Here is an 18,092-nt window from a genome sequence, read left to right on the forward strand (position 1 = left end):
AAACAATCTATCAGTTTAAATATAAACATCAAAGATACAGTATGTTACATGATGGGCTTGGAGGCTGATCTTTTTCATAATTTAAAAAATTTGCTTAATTTTTGTTTCTTTGTTACAGAAGTATGTAGGCAATTAATACACTAAACCACTGAAAGGACATGCTTTATTCTCCTAAACAAAACTGAGCCACACTTACACATGATTCTGCGTTCTCTGTAGGCATGTAGTCTTGAGTTTGATGTTTAAAGCTCCATTTGGTTTCTAATATTTGGTCATTATCAGCATTTTTGCTTCAGAAAAATGCAAGGTTGAGTTGTGTTGCTTTTAGATGTATTTATATTTTGCTCAGCAGTAAAAATAATTAAGCTCACTTTCTTGTAAAGAATTTGGGGAAAAAAAAGCTATCCCCAAAACCTATTTTGCTGGTGTGCAACTGAACTTTTAATATTTGCTGGTTTGTATGGTGACTGAATTGTTCCTTTTTCAATCATCTTCACTCCAGGATGAAACATAATTAGATACCTAAAATTGTGTAGTAATTTCTACACTAAATAGTTTATAACTTGCATGATTATAGTCATGTTTGGATGCAATATTTTGCATGTTTTTATTGCAGCAGTATTGTTTTGAATAACTGTACTGCACTTATGGCACTTTTTTCACTACCAGTTGAAAAGGCATGAGTTTGAATTTAGCTGTGCAAAAGAAGGGACAGAAAATAAGTAATACATCAAGAAACAAATATGACTTGTTCTGAATTGATACTTTGGGCAAATGATCTCTTTCAGTCCTTTTTAGTGTTTGCTGTGCTAGGGAGATCTCATTCTGTTTTTTTTTTTTTCCACCACCCCTGCCTTGGATACGATTTGTTGAAATATCATACAATATCAGGAAGCTTCAGCTAGAAATGTTGTCCTTTCACTTCCCCATACCTTTTTTCCTTTTGTTCCTTTTTTCCACTTCTCTAGTTAGAGGGAGTAATGGTATTGATACTTTAAAACATGTCTTTTGATAAACTTCTTGTGTCAAGCACTTGAATTAGTATTGCATTGTGTTCAAGGCTCCACTTTTAGAGGAGTTCTTTTGTGCTTAACAATTGAAGAATTTAGACTGCAGTGCCCATTTTTGTGGCTCTTTTCTTTAGCTTGAAGAAGAAGCTAATGGAGATACATTTGACATTCATGTGTCTGTTTCCGATCCAGAAAAAGTTGGTAAGTCAAAGATTAATGTCTGTCTGAAAATGTATCCTTTTTTATAAAAGTAGTGTAGCCAACTATTTTTAAAAAAAACTCATTCCATTATTCTTTCGTGTAGAATGACAACTTTGTATCTTTTACACTGAGCACATGCACCTTTTTTTTTCTTGGTGTATTCCTGTGGTTTAGTTAACTTACACTTCCTCTTGTATTTTAATTTCCTTTTCAGGAAGGTGCTTTGTAGAATTAATCACCACTTCCTGTTCCCAAATTTCCTTTCAGCGAGCTTTCTTGCCACCTTTACTGTGAACTCACCTTTTTTCCTTTTTTGGTTTGCTTTTCATATCACTCCTTTTGGAACTTGCACTAAATTGACAGTCATCTAAATATCATCATGTAGCATGCTGTAATCTACATTTTATTGCCTAATGACTATGTCTTGTCTTGGTACTTAGGTGATGGCATGAATGCTTACATGGCTTACAGAGTATCAACTAAGGTAATGGGTACAATGCAAAATGTTCTTGATGCATTGAACATTTGTCCTGGTACTGGTAAAGTATGATTAAAGTTTCCTATATGTATGAATTAATGAGCTGAGGTGGTCAGCATATCTGCTGTTTTCTCATGATGAATGTTCTTCAAACATCTTTTGGGTTGCCAGGAAATTATTTATTGAACTTTGATTTTTGCAGCAGTAGGATGGCTTCAGGTAGCTGATAGCAGGATCACTATTATTTGGTTCCATTAACAATGGATTGTTGCAGGTCTTGTGCATCATTGGCTGCTTACATTCCTATTAAAAGTTATTTAATTCAATATCATTAGTCAGTGGATCCAGTTGATTGGCAGGCCAGATTAGTGCTGGTTCCCTGTCATCTTGTGAAATACCCAAGATAACAACTTTAGGACCAACAACAAAAACTAACTTCCATCTCCTTTTTCTCTTTTCCCTCCCACCCACCCTTATACACACACCCAGTGGACTTTCAAACCACAATTGTATAAACTATCATGTACTGCAGAATAATTACTGGCTGCAACTTCCATAAGTGCATTCCATAATCTTTAGTACTTTCTCATAACTGACTCAAGCTGATGTTGGGCAAAAAAATCATTTAAAAACCCCAGGTTGTGGATACTTCGTACAAATTCTTAGACTTAATGGAGTTCAGCATTTAATACTCTTTCTCTCCTGCCTCATTTATAATGGAACCTTTAATGAGGGCATGTTTCTTCTGAAGCAGAAAATGGGAGTTAATGGGTTTCCAATTTGCCAACAGGGCATAAGATGGAAATTAATTATGCTAGAAACATTGGACTGTTCAACATGATCTTCTTGTAGCTGTGACATCTTAATTTTCTCAAGGTCAGGCTTTAAAATGTTAAACTATGGAATGGAGTGAAATAAACAGGACTAATTCCTGAATCTTAGTAAAAGGTTTACATTTCCTAGCTTTCTGATGCTTTTTCATCAATCAATAAAGGTGCTAACTTGCATGTCATACACTGCTATTAAAGTATGGAGGCAACGTCAGTTTAAATGTAAATCATTGTTTTTTAAAAATATCTTTTGAAGTAATGTGAACTTGTGCAGATCCCAAGGTTACACTATGAATTTAATCTTCATTTGGACCAGAGCTTTTTCTCCCCTCCAGGCATGACATACCCTTTCAGCTGACAGTTAATGGAAAGTACACAAGCAATAATACATGTCAACTGCAGTAACTCTGGATCTGTTTTTCTTCCATTATGCAGACTACTTTGTCCATGTTTAACAGTAAAGAATTTACAGTGAAAAGGAGATTTAGTGACTTCCTGGGTCTGCACAGCAAATTAGCAGCAAAATATATGCATGTCGGTTACATAGTTCCTCCTGCACCAGAAAAAAGCCTTGTAGGTAAGAATGATCATTCATCATAGCAGAGTGCACTTAATACCTGCATTAAGTTGTGGCAATACTGTTCCACAGTCTCGCCTAACTTTAAGCTGTAAGGCTGGTACTGTTTCTCCATGATTGTACAGTGCAGGAACAGGCCCTTTGCATCACTAAACCTGTGTCAGCACATGATGCCTTTCTAAACTGAAAAACCTTTGCCTGTAGTGGTCTGCATCTCTCTATTCTCTGCCTAATCATAGATCTGTCATGATGTGTCTTAAATGTTGCTATTGCATTGCCTCCTGGCAGCTTATTCCAGGCACTTACACCCTTGGAATTTTTTTAAAAAAAAAGCACTTGCCCCTCATCTCTCTTTAAGCTTGCTTCCTTTACCTTAATATATTTACTAGTAATTAATATTTCTGCCATGTAGGGGTTGAGGGGAAGACTGATTATCCATTCTGTCCTTGCCCTTGTATCAAGTTGTCTATCTTATTTTGCCAAGTGAAAACAAATGAACTGTCTATTCTCTTTTTTTTTTCTCCATAGCTAATCCCTTCCAATCCAGGCAACATCCTGGTAAATCACTTCTGTACACTCTTCAAAGTCTGCATGTCCATCTTGTAGTATGGTGATCAGAACTGCATACAGTATTCCAATTATAGCCAAACTAAAGGCCTGTACACCTGCAACATGACTTGTGTCCTTCATTCAGGAAGAGTATTAAAAATTGGCAAGGATGCTGTATGCTACTTTGACCAACTATCCACTTGCTTTGCCATTTTCAAGAGAACTGGACCTGTATGCCTAGATCCTTCAGTCTGATGCTACTAAAAGCTCTGTCATTGACTGACTGTATATTACCACCTGCCCATTAACCTTCCCAAATGCTTCAGCTCACATTTTTGTCAGAATTAAACTCCACCTATAATTTGTTTACCCAAGTCTTCAGCCTATCTGTATCTGGCAGTCCTCACTATCCATAGCTTCCCCCAATCTGTCTTCTGCAATCAGGCCACCTACATTCTCTGTCACTTAACAACAGGGTCCCAGCACTTTTATCTGTAGAACCCTACTGATCACTGATCTCCAGTCAGGAAAACACCTTACACTGCAGTTGTCTTCTGTGACAAAACAGTTGTATATCCAACTTGCTAGCTCATGTGACCTCACCTTTTGTATCAGCCTGCCACGAGGCCTTGTTAGAGGCCTTGCTGAAGTCCAAATAGACGACAACTATGCCACCCCACACTCCTTTATTCTTTCTGCACCCCCCAAAAAAAAAGAAACTCCAATAACTTCCCTACCACTGACGTAAGGCCCACCAACTTCCTCTGGCTCTCCACAAATTTGCTCCTTTGCCAGAGTGGTCTGATCTTTCCCTAGTGGGTTTTTTGAATATATGAAATGACTTGGGATTTCCCTGAATCCTGTTTTGCCAAAGACCTTTCATTGGTTTTTTTTAAAAGCCCTTAACTCCTTGTTTAAGTTCTTTCCTGCTATTATTGGATTGTTTTTGAAGGCTCTGTCTTCAGTTTCATAGACCTTCCCATGTGCTGCCTTTGACTAAGCTCTTCAATTTCTCTTGTTATCCAAGATACTCTAATCTTGCCATTCTTATCCTTCATTTTCACGGGAACATGCTGGTCTGGAACTCAAATCACTTGACCTTTGGAAGATTTCCACGTGCCAGATGTGGACTTGTCCCTCTTAAACAGCTGCCTCCAGTCTGCATTGTCCTGTTCCTGCTGAACATTGTGGTAGCTAGTGCCCCTAACCACCCCAGTTTAGTACTTTCCCTGAGGGCTACTTTTCTCCATCTGTAAGTAAGCTGTTCCAAGTATGCTTCCTTCTTACTGAAACTTTGATCACCTGTCAGGCTTATTCCCCAATACCTGATCTAGTGTGGCTCCTTCCCTTGTTGGACTATCTTGTTTATTGTTTCAAACTGTCCTGGGCACACCTAATACCATTACCGTCACCACCACCACCCACCTTTTTCCAATGCTCAAGTTCTATCTTGCTTATCAGTACCCTGTCCCTTTGCCTCCAAGTGTATTTTCATCCTTTTTAAAGGGATGGGAAATGAGAGTTGACAGATGGTTTGTCATTCAGAATTGAATGTGTCTAGACTGGACTGAATTTTAGCTCCCTAAAACTCTGCACCTTTTCTGAAGCACCAACAAAACTGACTGGGATAAATGCTTTTACCCTCTTAAAGGTATGACCAAAGTCAAAGTTGGAAAAGAAGATCCATCATCAGCAGATTTTGTTGAAAAAAGGAGAGCATCTTTGGAGAGGTAAATTTCTTGAAATGAAGTGTGTAGAGATCTTTTGTCTCTGACTAAAAAGCCTTCTAATTATGGAAAAGATTTTGTTTCCCTTCCTACCCATGCTACCTTATAACTTGTACAGATCCCTGAGCATGTTTTAATGGCAGGTATTAATCATTACAATCCTTCCTTGAGACAACTGGGGGTCATGTTTCTTCACTTTGGGGATGCACTTAGTTGGATCTCCATGTAGACTTTTTTAAGGCATCAGATCAGCTCACAATTCTCCTCCCCTTGTCCTTTTTTCCTCTCCATTCCTTTGTATGGTTAAATAGCTTAAGGCTTTTATATACATGACTGTTGCCTGGCTGAAGCACCTGAAGAACTGAAAAGAAACAACTTATGAATAAGGTTTTGGCTGCTTGAGTTTGTTCTCTATTATGAAACAATGTGTTGCCTAGTGACACGTAGATAGAATCTCAGAACAATACAAAAAGCCTTTGCTATATGCAGAAGGTTAAAGACTGAACTTGTGTAGTTTGTAGTAATAGTTTATAGTCTGTTTTGAATATCTTGGGACCTGGGAAGAGAGGAGCAGTGCCAGATGTAGGAAGGCCAAGTATCTGATGACAGGTTGCAACTGTACAAGCCAGTGTGTGGCCTCTGTAGCCTTTTGAGCTTTGAATTTTCCTGGCCTAGAAGTATTCATGAGCATTTTGAATCCTCTCCTGATGTATAACAAAATCATTCCAACCTTTGAGTAGTGTGACTATAGTTTGCTTTTCTTGGGTCTGTGTCTGTGTCTCTAGAAGCTTTTAAATAAACATTTTTTGAGGAAGGAAAAGATGGGCACTAACTTAGACAGAGTCCCGAACTCTCTGACCAGAGTTTCTGAAAGCATGGCCACCAGTCAGATGCTAAAAAGGCTGAAGTTAGATGAATGCTACTGTAAGGTTCCTTGGGATAGAGGGGAGTAGCAACAGGGATGGGGTGATGCCATGGAGGGGAGGATTTTTTTAAACTGCATTGCTGGACTGGGCACCAATATCAGTCAGCAAGCACTAAGTAATTTGGTGAATTGGACTTGATGCCAGCACCACAGCTTGCAATGACCTTTTTGGTATAAGAGTTTAAAGGGTCTTTGCATTGGAAGGCTCAAGACTAGAGGTAAAGACTTGGATGACTGTTTCTGCTAAAACAGATACGCTGGTGGAATTGTTCTTCACTGGCGAGTGAGCAGTCAACAAGGAGTTGATTTAATTGTGCTAATGTTGCCAGCATGTGAGATTTAAAAAGAAAAGTCTTTGCTCTCGCTTCAGCATGGAAAACATGGTCAACCGTTATCAAAAAGTTACAAGCAGTTCAAAGAATGAGTGTTTTGATTCCACCTGATGTTGCTGGGCAAGTCACCTTAGACAGGAAACTGGCCTAATTGTTTTGTTTTTAAGCAATGTATCTCATTGTATTGTAATCACAAGCTGCAAACTGATTTTAACAACAGAATTGAAGATAATTTAAAAAACTTTAGATTATTAAACTTAATTTGTGGTTCTTTTAAACACTAAAAGCATAATCCCATTCATCTTAAACTATGGAAAAATTGACAAGCTTGTGTGGTGTCCCTTAAACACCACGATTGATACTTTATGTAAAACACCACACACTCTCCAGACATCCCTTTGTTGGTAGGTTGAAGTCACTTGATTTCGACTAGAACTGCAAGTAGCTTCTTGCTTGAGCTATCGTACACTTGCGCGTCAACATGCTTCACTTAAACACCCAAAAAAAGTTAGTTTATCCTAACATTTCTGGTCTAGGTTTTTCACTCCAAGATAGTTGAATTCACTAAATCTATTTCTATCAGAGCACAGCTTATACAGCCATTAAGCCTTCATGGGACTAAACTACCTAACATTAATGAAATGGAAATGTCTCCCTCTGCTATAGATGTTACATCTTGTATCAGATGCTTAGATTACCTTTTTGCAGTCACAAAATTTGTTTCTTCGGTCATATTGGTTTTGGTAGGGATTTTGAAGGAGACTCCAGATGGGGTAGTAGCTTACAAAGATAATAGGATCGAAGTATGTTTTTTTTTTTTTTTTGAAGGGGCCAGGGTAATCCTCTTCTCATTTTATAAGAGGAAACATATGCTGACTTGAGTGAGATTGGTAACTAGTGTTTTTAGTGGAATAAGATTGAAGCAATGAGTCTAACGGAATAGATTCACTTTGATCAGAGAAAGTGAAGATGGGAAACTGAAGTTCGATTCACTGGTTAAGGGAAGTGGAGAGGTAACTGTTTAGATCTCTATGCATAACCTTCGTAAACTCTTTTTAATATTGCTGGGGAAAGAATGAGACTTGAAGTGCAGGCTTTATCTTGCAGACAAGAGCAAGTCACTTAGTTTGGTCCAGCCAGCACTGGTGTTGACAGGCTCAACTGTTTGTCTGCCATAACTGTTCAAGTCTGGGGACTTCAAGTGGAGAAGAGAGCTGTACCAGGGAATAGTCAAGATTTGCGTAATATTTTTACTTTGTACTTGGGCATTGAAATATGAATAAAAGGAAGCAGTTGAGTAAATCAAAGCTGTAGATATGTGGAAACAGATCTGTGATTTTTGAAAAAATTACAAATTAAATGGGAAGTACTTTTTTATATCAGAGTTGGAAGTTGTTTGCCCTCCATTGCATGCTTTCCTGATTCTATCATTTCTCTAGATAGAAATGATCTAGAAGCTCTCAAAAATTTGCTTTTTTTTTTTTTGGGCAGTCCTCCATGTCAAGGGCCAGTGTTTACACACAATAGAACCAGTTTTGAATGCACTGTTTTTTGACTTCAGTGAAAACTTGTATCATGCAATCTGGAACTGTGCATTTTCAACTTGGAAGTGCACTCCACCCTGTCGCTAGAGTATTTGATTCCTGACTTTTTGCAAAGAGATCATAAGTAAATGGAACAAGTACTGATTGAATTTTCATAAGAATTTGAGGTGTTACATGAAATTTCACAAATATACAATATTAAAGAATGCAGCCTTTAATTGAGCAAAATGCTGGCATATGTGGATGCATTGCAAAGCAACAAAACATTACATGGGAATTTCTGTAGGTAGCAGTGAAAGTGCGTATTGAACAAGAAGCCTTGGGGCTAAGATTGCATCTGATTTTATATTTTTCAAAAATGTATGCAAATGATGAGGGCTATTAAGGATTTTTGGGTTTGGAAGTGTTGAATGCAAAAGTGGGGACTTTTAAGTAGACCTCTTCAGTGCATCTTTAAATGTACCAGCATTAATGGGTTATTTGACTCCTGTTTATATGAAGAATTAGCACCATAGAAAGCTTAATGTAGACTTAATTTTTCTTTGTGATACCTTTGGTCTTGATGGACTGGTATGTTGGTCATCAACTGTTGAATGCTTTGCCTGGTGCAGCTAAGAAGCATGTTCTAGCATGTAAGTACAGATGCTTGCTTTTGCAGCTGGATGCAGGATTTGGTAATCAGCTGACCTTTTTCAGTTTCTTGTCTCTTCCAAAGACACTTCAGTCTGTGTTGGAAACCTGGCTGTTAGCAATTGTCTCCCAGTTGCCTGTCCATGTTTGCAACTTAATGTTTCACTTGTAAGTGTTCTTGAAGCAGAGGTATGGATATCCAGCAAATCAAGGCCATGTCCCCTACACAAGGTCTTGGATTATATGGTTAACCATACTTGGAATGTGACTTGGGTGAGTACAGACATTGGCTAAATTATATGTATGCCAGATGAAATTAGGACTCTTCAGAACCCTAAGTTAGATGATGCCATGCCAAGAGATGCTGAGAATACACAAGGCAGTGAAGGTGGGAACTTTTCAGTTTATCTTGCATAATGCATGTTATTCAGGTCTATCTATTAGAACACTGTTCTTTCATGGGTTTGGTGTTGTTCCATACTACCATCTCAACTTGGTCCAAACAGCTGCAGATTTTGCTATGCATCCATTAGTTTGAGGTATTTTTGGAATGCTAATGTAGCAGAATAGAACAACTATCATGAATTTTGGAGGGAAAGCTTAACAGCTTTCCTTCAGTCAGAGTATGCAATTTTCTAATGAACTGAGACATGAGGGAAACCTACGCTAGAAACAGGAGTAGGCCTTTTGAGCCTGTCACCATTTGAGGTCATGGCTCATCTTCCTGTCTGCATGCCACTTGTTTTTTATTCTTCCTACTCTTGATGCTTTTAATATTTGTCTTGCTGTAGAATATGGTAGTTGACCCAGCCACCACGACGGCTGCCTTGGTCGCAAATTCCACAGGTTGGCCACCTCCAGAATTATAGAATCCCAGAGTGTGGAAGCAAGCTGTTTGGCCCATCGAGTACACAGACTCTGAGGAGCATGCCACCCACACACCCCCTACTCTGTGTAACCCTGCATTTCCCATGTCTAATACACCTAGCCTACATGCCTTGGACACGGCAATTTAGCACAGCCAGATCACCCAACCAGCACATCTTCGGATTATGGGAGGAAACCCACGCAGACCCGGGGAGAGAGTGCAAACTCCACAGTTGCACAGTGGAATTGAACCTATGTCCCTTGTCCTGGGCTGCAGCAGTGCTAGCCTAATGTCAGTTCTAAATGATCTATGCATATTCTGAGGCACTCACCCCAATTGTAGTCTCTGCAGCCTTACTGGTTGGAATAAAGAAAAGGTTATGCTGACGAGTCAGTACTGGAACATAAACCTGTTTGACCCAATGTGGATCTGTATTCTGATATACAAAGGGGTAGGATACACTTCATGGAATGATCACACTGAGCAGTTTCATTTGGGCAGCACTTTTCAGCTTGGGCATGCTATTTTTGCTTGGTGAACTGCCTTGGTGTTCAGTGCTTTGTTGCAGTTCTCAGATTGAGACGATCATGCCAATTGTGGATTTTCTGACAGATTTGTTGGGTGCATTCAGACTGTAGATCTTTGCTGATGGCAACATGAGCAAATACTTTTACGTAAGTGTTGAGATTGGCCTTGTTTTTTCAATAGGGTCACAATCTTTGCTTCACTCATCCTGAGGTACTACCCTCTCCTCTTGTAGACCAATATCTGTGCAAATGTTTTTTGGCTTTTTGGTTTTTCCTGTGCTTGAGTTTGGGTGGCATCATCTGGAACTTTGCCAGTAGTGAGTAGAAATACCAACTGCTTTTTTATTTGGGGATCTGATATGTAACTGTTCCTGAATGGGCAGGCTCTCTAGTATCCTGAAGATTCTCTGGTCCCATTTGTCGTGTTTGACTCACTTATTGCACACTGCAATTGAACTGTATGCTAATAGACCTGTTGTTGTCTTGATCCTCTCATACATGCCCCTTTTTTAATATTGTATCAAGCATACTTTAGTATTCTGCCTGTCATAATCAGTAACCAATGCAGCACTGAGCAGTCAGTTAGGCATTGCTTTAGTAGATGTTCCCAAATTCAGAATCCTCTTGCTGTAATCTGTTATTTTAGTGAGTAAATCACTTAATTGATTCCACCAACATTAGCATCAAACCTATTAGCTTTCCACTTCCTTTCATTCATATTGAGAGGGTGGTGTTGCAGTCAGCTGTACATCATAGAAACAGACCCTTCCATCCAACTGTCCGTGCTGACCACCTCCTAAGTTAACCCATTTGGCCCATTATCTGTCAATCCTTCCTGTTCATGTACCCATCCAGATGCTTTTTAAATGTCATTGTAATTGTAGCAGCCTCCACCACTTCCTCTGGCAGTTCATTCCAAACACACCACTCTCTATGGAAAAAGTTGCCTCTCAAGTCCCTTTTTATAATTTAGAATCCTTTCCACCTCTCTCCTTTTAAACCTATGCCCTCTAGTTTTGGGTTCCCCTATCCGGGGGATCAGGCTTTGGCTATTTATCCTATCCATGCCCTGCATGACCTTAAACCTTTACAAGGTTGCCCATCAACCTCTGCTCCAAGGAAAATAGCTTATTCAGCCTCTTCCTGTAGCTCAAACCCTTCAACCCTGGCAGCAACCTTTAAATCTTTTCTGAGCCCCCTCAAGTTTCACAACATCCTTCCTTTAGCAGGGAGATCAGAATTGAATGTGGTATTCCAAAAGTGACCTAACAGAGATTCTGTACATCTGTAACATGATCTCCCAACTCCTATCTCCATGCACTGACCTATAAAGGCTAGCATGCCAAACACTTCCTTCACTATCCTATCTGCCTGGGACTCTACTTTCAAGGAACTATGAACCTGCACTCCAAGGTCTCTTTGTTCAGCAACACGTCCCAGGACCTTACCGTTAAGTGTAGAAGTCCTGCCCTGACTTGCCTTTCCAAAATGCAGCACCTCACTTTTTTTTTATCCGAATTAAACTTCATCTGCTACTCATTGGCCCATCTGAGTTCCTGTTGTACTCTGAAGTGACCTTCTCTACTGTCCACTACACCTTCAATTTTGGTGTCATCTGCAAACTTACTGACAACAATGTCAATGTTTGCATCCAAATCGCTTATGTAAATGATGAAGCGGCAGACCCAGCAACAATCCTTTATAGCACATTGCTGATCCCAGGTCCCCAGTGGAAAAGCAATCCTCTTCCACTACCCTGGAGGCAGTTCTGTATCTAAACGGCTGGTTCTTCCAGTGTTCCACGTGATCTAACCTTGCTAACCAGTCAACCATGAGGAAATTTGTTGAATGACTTACTAAAGTCCATATAGATCATGCCCACCACTCCACTTTCATCAATGCCCTTTTTTCTTTTTTTAAACTTCAAAAAAGTGCTTAAGTACATTCAATTTTACTTCTGCATTTCATATGAATTCTCTCAGCTCAAGGAGCATCTATCCAATGTCACTTACCTTTCCTGTGCCCTGCTATCCAAGACTGCTGCTGTGTTTGTAGATGTTCCAGTCAAGCAGGCTGCTTTTGTCCTGCATGGTTTAAAGTTGCTAGTGGTATTGGAGCTGCACACACCCTGGAAGTGAGGTGTTTTCTGTTGCACCATGACTTGCACCTTGATGTGGACAGACTTCAGGGAATTGGTATACAACTTAGCAGCTGCAGGATTCTTAGCCTTCAGCCTGTTCTTGTAGCTGGTGCATTTACAAGCTATCTCCATTTGTGGTCAGTTGTAATCTCTAGGACGTTAATAGCAGGACTCAATGTTGCGAATGCTGTTGCATATCAAGTGATTAAATTCTCATGGAGATGATCATTGACCATACTTGGGCTGATATGTGGCAAGTAAAACTTGGACCACACTGACCTGGATCATATCCAGGTCTTGTTACATTTGGACACTACTTCAGTGTCTGGGGAGCCTCAAATAGCATTCAACACTGATTATCAGCAAACATGCCCCATTTCTGACCTTATGAAAAGCATGGTCATTCCAGCAGCTGAAGATGCTGCCCTGAGGAACTCCAGCAGAGATCTTCTGGAGTTGAGATGACTGGCCTCTGACAGTCAACTACCTACTTGCTACTTATGACTCCAGCCAGTCGGGAGCTATCCCCCTAATTTTCATTTAACTTTAGTTTTGCTAGGGGTCTTTTGCAATGCATGGAATGGGGTAACATCCCTTGTCAAGGGCAAACACTCTCAAACATCTCCCTTCTAATTCAGTGTGGTTTTTTGACATTGTACCAAAGCAATAAGGTTAGGGACTGAGTGGCCCTGCCTGAACCCAAACTGCATGTCAGTGAGCATACTATTGCTAAGCAAGTGTTGTGCTATTGATTACATTTTCATCCCTTTACTGATGGAGGGTAGACTGGGTGGCAGTTTGGCTAGGTTAGAATTGTCCCTCCTTTCTGGACTGGCCATCCCTGGGCCACTTTCCAAATCTATATCTAACAGTATTAGAATGGCTGGGTTGGCAGCACCCATGTTCTGGAGCACTAATGTTCAGAGCTATTGCTGGAATGTTGGGACCCAGAGTCTTTGCAGTACCTAATGTCATTTCTTTGTACCATGGAATGAATTGACTTGGCCAAAGACTGATAACTGATATTGGAGACTGAGATGGTGTACACAACGTGTCTATCTGTAAATAGTTACTGACGCTTCAGCTTTATCTTTTTGAACTGTGCTGAACTCCCATCATTGATATTTGTGAAGCTGCCTCTTCTATCGAATTAATCATCCACCAGAATTCGCAATCTTGCTGCCTATTTCTTCAACTCTTACTCTCCCAGCTGAATGAATGACACAGAATGGATCACTGCAAGAAAACAATGTTTCACCTCTGAGTTCCATGTCAATCACAGCTGCTTTGTCTGTTATTTAAAAGTTCTGTCAGGATCATGGACATGGTCCTGACATTCCAACTAATCAAGCTGTTGTTTTAAACCTACTATAATGGATTTTGACCAGAGACTCCAAGCACTCATTGTTGCTGGTGGGTCAGTCCCTTACTTGAAATGGGTGATGGCTGATCAGTGGGATGTGCTGGTCCTTCTTACTGTCCCACAGCACCTATTCTCTCTACCAATGAAATTAGCCTGGTCATATGTAAATACACTTGTATTTTGTTCAATATAGTAAAATAGGGAGGACACTAAGTTGCAAGCCTGGGAAAGTTGTTCTTAATTATAAATATGGTCTATATATTGTGGAACTGATTTTTGTTTAGATATCAATACTTTTGGGCTCCGCTCAGCCTTTTTTGGTTAGGGTTTGCTGTTAGCTTTCAAACCTTCTGGTGTATCTACACGGCAATAGAGCTATTTGCTTCCATCTAATCTTTGGTTCAAGAATGCCCAGGTGTCTTCCCCACCCCCCGCCCCAAGTGTGTACCTGGGATCCAAATCACTCTAGATACTCAATGCCTTAACGTTGAGTAGGGATGAACTTGGTTTCTGTGCCTCACCCAGGTTTTCAGCGTTTCACTCCTTCTTTTGAATTATTGTTGATCAATGGTGCAGGCTGGAACTGAACAGACTAGTGCTCAGCAAAAATCATACTAATTCTAATCCTCCACATGTGCACTATATTAACCTGTTGCAGATGACTAGTCACTAATGACACTAAAGTCATAGATGTGAAGAAAGGCTTAAAGAATTGGCCAGTTCAGATTGCTGGCAAAATTCAAATTTTCCATTTGGTGAATAGTGGTTATTTGGTAGCTAAGCTTTTGGACTTGAGTATAATGTGAATGCAGATGTTAATCGTTTCTCCCTGTGGGGTCACTAAACATGGCTGACACTTTCTGTCTCAATTGCTTGGTAGAGCTTAAATGTCTACTTAAAGATCAAAAATCTACACTAAGCCAAACATCATCTCTTAATGTAAGACTTACCTGGTATTATCTTGTCAGACATGACTTGCTTTGTTTGATATTTTGTGCATCTTGATGCATAGAATAAAAATTGCATTTTGGAGGAGCCTGACATTTCTTTGCCCTTTTTTAAACCTGCTGACATACCAAAAGGTCAGTCATTTAACACCTGTCACATCAGACAGAAGACTGACTCTTGTGGTGTTTCATGCAAGACTAGAATTGACATCTCAAATGCAGAACTGAAATCTTTAAAGCTAACATTTGAATTTAAATGTCTTAACAATTATTATTGACTTTGTTTTTAAAAAAACAGTTCATAAGTTGTTAACCAGTTTTCTGGTCAGAAAGTTGTTAATTTCTTGTCTTTTTAAAAATTCAGGTATCTACAGCGGACAATAAAGCATCCAACCCTATTGCAAGATCCAGATTTGCGGCAATTTTTAGAAAGTAGTGAGGTATGCTTTTCCAGAATGTTCAATACAAAATCCAAGTAGTATTTAAATTATCCTTGATAACATCTTGATCCTTTTTTTTGGAGTTTTTCCACTTGTGCAGTAGGTAAATGCAAACAAGTGGTTTGTACTGTCCTCCACAGTGCACAGTTCCTAGATATGTCTTGTAGCTGTAGTGTGAGGTGGTGATTTCCTGTGAAAGGAAGGGATAAGGTTATGGAGGAGACAAGAAGTCTTGAATTTTCAAACACCAACTTTTTTTTGTATGTTTATAGTTGAGCAGCCCTTCGAACAGTTGTCTTCAGGGTCACAAGTGATTATTGGAACAGTGCTGATAACGTATGAAATCAATCCTGAATTAATAGCTATTGAGCTGGGAACCTTTTGAACAAACTGTACAAAATATAATCTACAAAATCCAAATTGGATACAGCTCCATGCAAGTTAGGGTATGGAGTTATAGGCAAAATGATCACCAATAGACTTGAGATACCTCAGTGTGACATGAGCAGTGAATGTAAAAGCCTTGGAATCTCTTTACTGAGCCAAGATGGACTAAGTCAGGCATAGCATTTAAGTGTTTTTCTGATCACTTGCTTTCCCCTTCTGTTTATTTGGTTTGGTTTTAAAATGATTTTCAGTGTTGTAATTTAAATAACCAAGAATTCCAGAAATGTTTCCTGTTATTGCTACAGTTTAAAAGGAGTTCAGCTGATCTTGTTTCAGTGGATTTCTTCATTATGATCTGATCAAGTGAGTTGTCAAATTTCTCACCGTGTTTTCATTGTGATAACCTTTAAGAATTTGGATTTAGCAAATTACAAAATGCTTTTAAACAGTATTGGCCTTGGTCATACCTGAATTGATATATACTGGAAGAGAGCACGAGGGTCACAATTGCCTTACCTGCGTGTTGTGATTATATAGTGATAGCCTTATCAACTGCATATTAGTAGACTAAATGTACGAGTCCAAGATCTACAGTAATGGCGGTAGACTTTGTTCTCTTTGGTCAGTGTAAACATGCAAAATTTTTAAAATTTGCCCATGGGAAGTGCATTTTGCTGGCTGGGTCAGTATTTAATGCCCACTCATAATCTTGGGGTGGTGGTGAGCGCTCACTCTCTACCACTAGGTAGACCCATAATCTCCTTTTAAGAGGAAATTCCAGGCACTTGATCCAGTGACTGTAACACTCAGATTTGAATCAGGCTGGTGAGTGGCTTGGAAGGGAAGCAACAGGTGGTGATCCCATAAATCTATCTGCTTCAGCACCCATACCCAGGTTTGATTCCACCTTCGGGCGACTGTAGAGTTTGCATATTGTGTCCCTATGTTCGTTTGGATTTCCTCCTGGGTGCTCTGGTTTACTCCATAATCCAGATATGTGCAGGTTAGGTGACTCTGTTAAATTGTCCATAGTGTCCAGGCTAAATGAATTAGCCATGGGAAATGCAGGGTTGAAGGGGTAGGGTAGGCAGTTGGGTCTAGGCAGAATGCTGTTCAGTTAGTTGCTGTGGACTTGATGGGCAGAATGGCCTGCTTCTGTGCTGTAGTAATCTGACTTCTGACTTTTGTTCTCCTAGATGGTAGGGATTGTGGGTTTGAAAGATGCTGTCTAAGGATCTCCAACGAATTTGTGCAGTGCATTCTGGAGATGGTTGGTCTGTCGATCAGTCACTCTGTAGGAGCATTATACTGACATACCAAATCCACAACCAATCAAGTAGGCTGTTTGTCCTGATTGGTGTCACATTTTAAGTGTTGTTTAGAGCAGCACCCCCCTCAGTGGGGAGTATTCCTTCACTTCTGATTTTGTGCCTTGTAGGTGAGAGGCTTTTGGGAGTCAGAATGTGAGTTATTTTATGAAGTATTTCTAGCTCTTGTCACTCACTTGTGGTTTCTGGTTGAATGATAACCCTCGGGATGTATTAATGGGGTATTCACTGGTGGTAACACAGTTGCATATCAAGGGGTGGTATTTAGATTGTACCCCCTCATTGGAGGTGGTAATTGCCTGATAGTTCTGGGGCACAAATGTTACTTCCTACTGATGAATTTATTGTTGCCCATCACTATTTTACAGCTGGCTGTGGCAGGACAGCAGAGCTTGGATCTGATCTGTTGTGGAATAGCTTCTATCACTTACTACTTGTCCTGTTTGGTAGCTTGGTTGATACCTTGCTTCTAAGTATGCTTCCTACTGCTCCTGGCATGCCCTTCTGCACTCTGCATTGAATCAAGGTTGAGTGGGGGATGTGTTAGTCCTTGAGGTTTCAGATTGTGTGGAGTATAATTCTGCTGATGGTCCACAGCAGTTCATATTTTCAGATGTTGCTAGATCTGTTTTAAACTCAGATTTAGCATAGTGCCACTTGATACCTCAAGGTGTTATCATTGTGAAGGCAGGACTTCAACTCCAAAGACCCTGTACAGTGGTCAATCTTGCTGTTACTGACATGGATAGATGTCTGTGGCAGGTAGATTTGGGGATAAGGTCAAGTATGGTTGTTTAGTTTTCCATCTTGTTGGTTCCCTTGCCACCTGCCAAATGCCTAGCCTAGCAGCAGTGGCTTCTTTTTTGGACTTGACCAGCATGATGCATAGTGCTGCTCTTGGCAGACATCAAAATCCACTGCCTAGAGTATATTGTTTATCCTTGCCACCCTCTGTTTCCCCAAGTGTGCAACATGACTGCAGACCTCAGTCCAATGTTGAGGACCCCCAGGGCAAATCAGCTGTTGGTATACCACTGTGCTGCCACCTTTTTTTGGGTCTGTCCTGCCAGTGGGAAAAGACAAGACTGGGATGGTGATGGTGTTGTCTGACATGTTGCTCAAATTATAGCAATAGCCTGACATAGTACTTTGGTTGTAGACTAGTTGACTCTCAATTTTGGAACTAGCCTCTAAGTTTCTGACATTGGACAGGCCATCTGGTACCAGAAACAGTGTCCTCTCTATTTTGAGACTCTAGTAATTAGGTACAACTGGCTTTGGGCCATTTT

The 18,092-nt window shown here is 40.0% G+C and overlaps 1 protein-coding gene across 2 annotated transcripts in view; it reads left to right on the plus strand.

Annotated features, from left to right (window-relative positions):
* Positions 1-18,092, plus strand: part of snx2 (sorting nexin 2) — a 55,476-nt gene that overhangs the window by 11,205 nt on the left and 26,179 nt on the right. For both annotated transcript variants that reach the window (XM_048620376.1, XM_020529596.2), the window contains exons 4-8: positions 1,145-1,211; positions 1,652-1,695; positions 2,955-3,096; positions 5,297-5,375; positions 15,013-15,088. In XM_048620376.1, the coding sequence (XP_048476333.1) occupies positions 1,145-1,211; positions 1,652-1,695; positions 2,955-3,096; positions 5,297-5,375; positions 15,013-15,088 (408 nt within the window). The remainder of the gene's footprint in view (positions 1-1,144; positions 1,212-1,651; positions 1,696-2,954; positions 3,097-5,296; positions 5,376-15,012; positions 15,089-18,092) is intronic.

Source organism: Rhincodon typus, chromosome 3, assembly GCF_021869965.1.
Source record: "Rhincodon typus isolate 14 chromosome 3, sRhiTyp1.1, whole genome shotgun sequence".
NCBI classification, from domain to species: Eukaryota; Metazoa; Chordata; class Chondrichthyes; order Orectolobiformes; family Rhincodontidae; genus Rhincodon; species Rhincodon typus.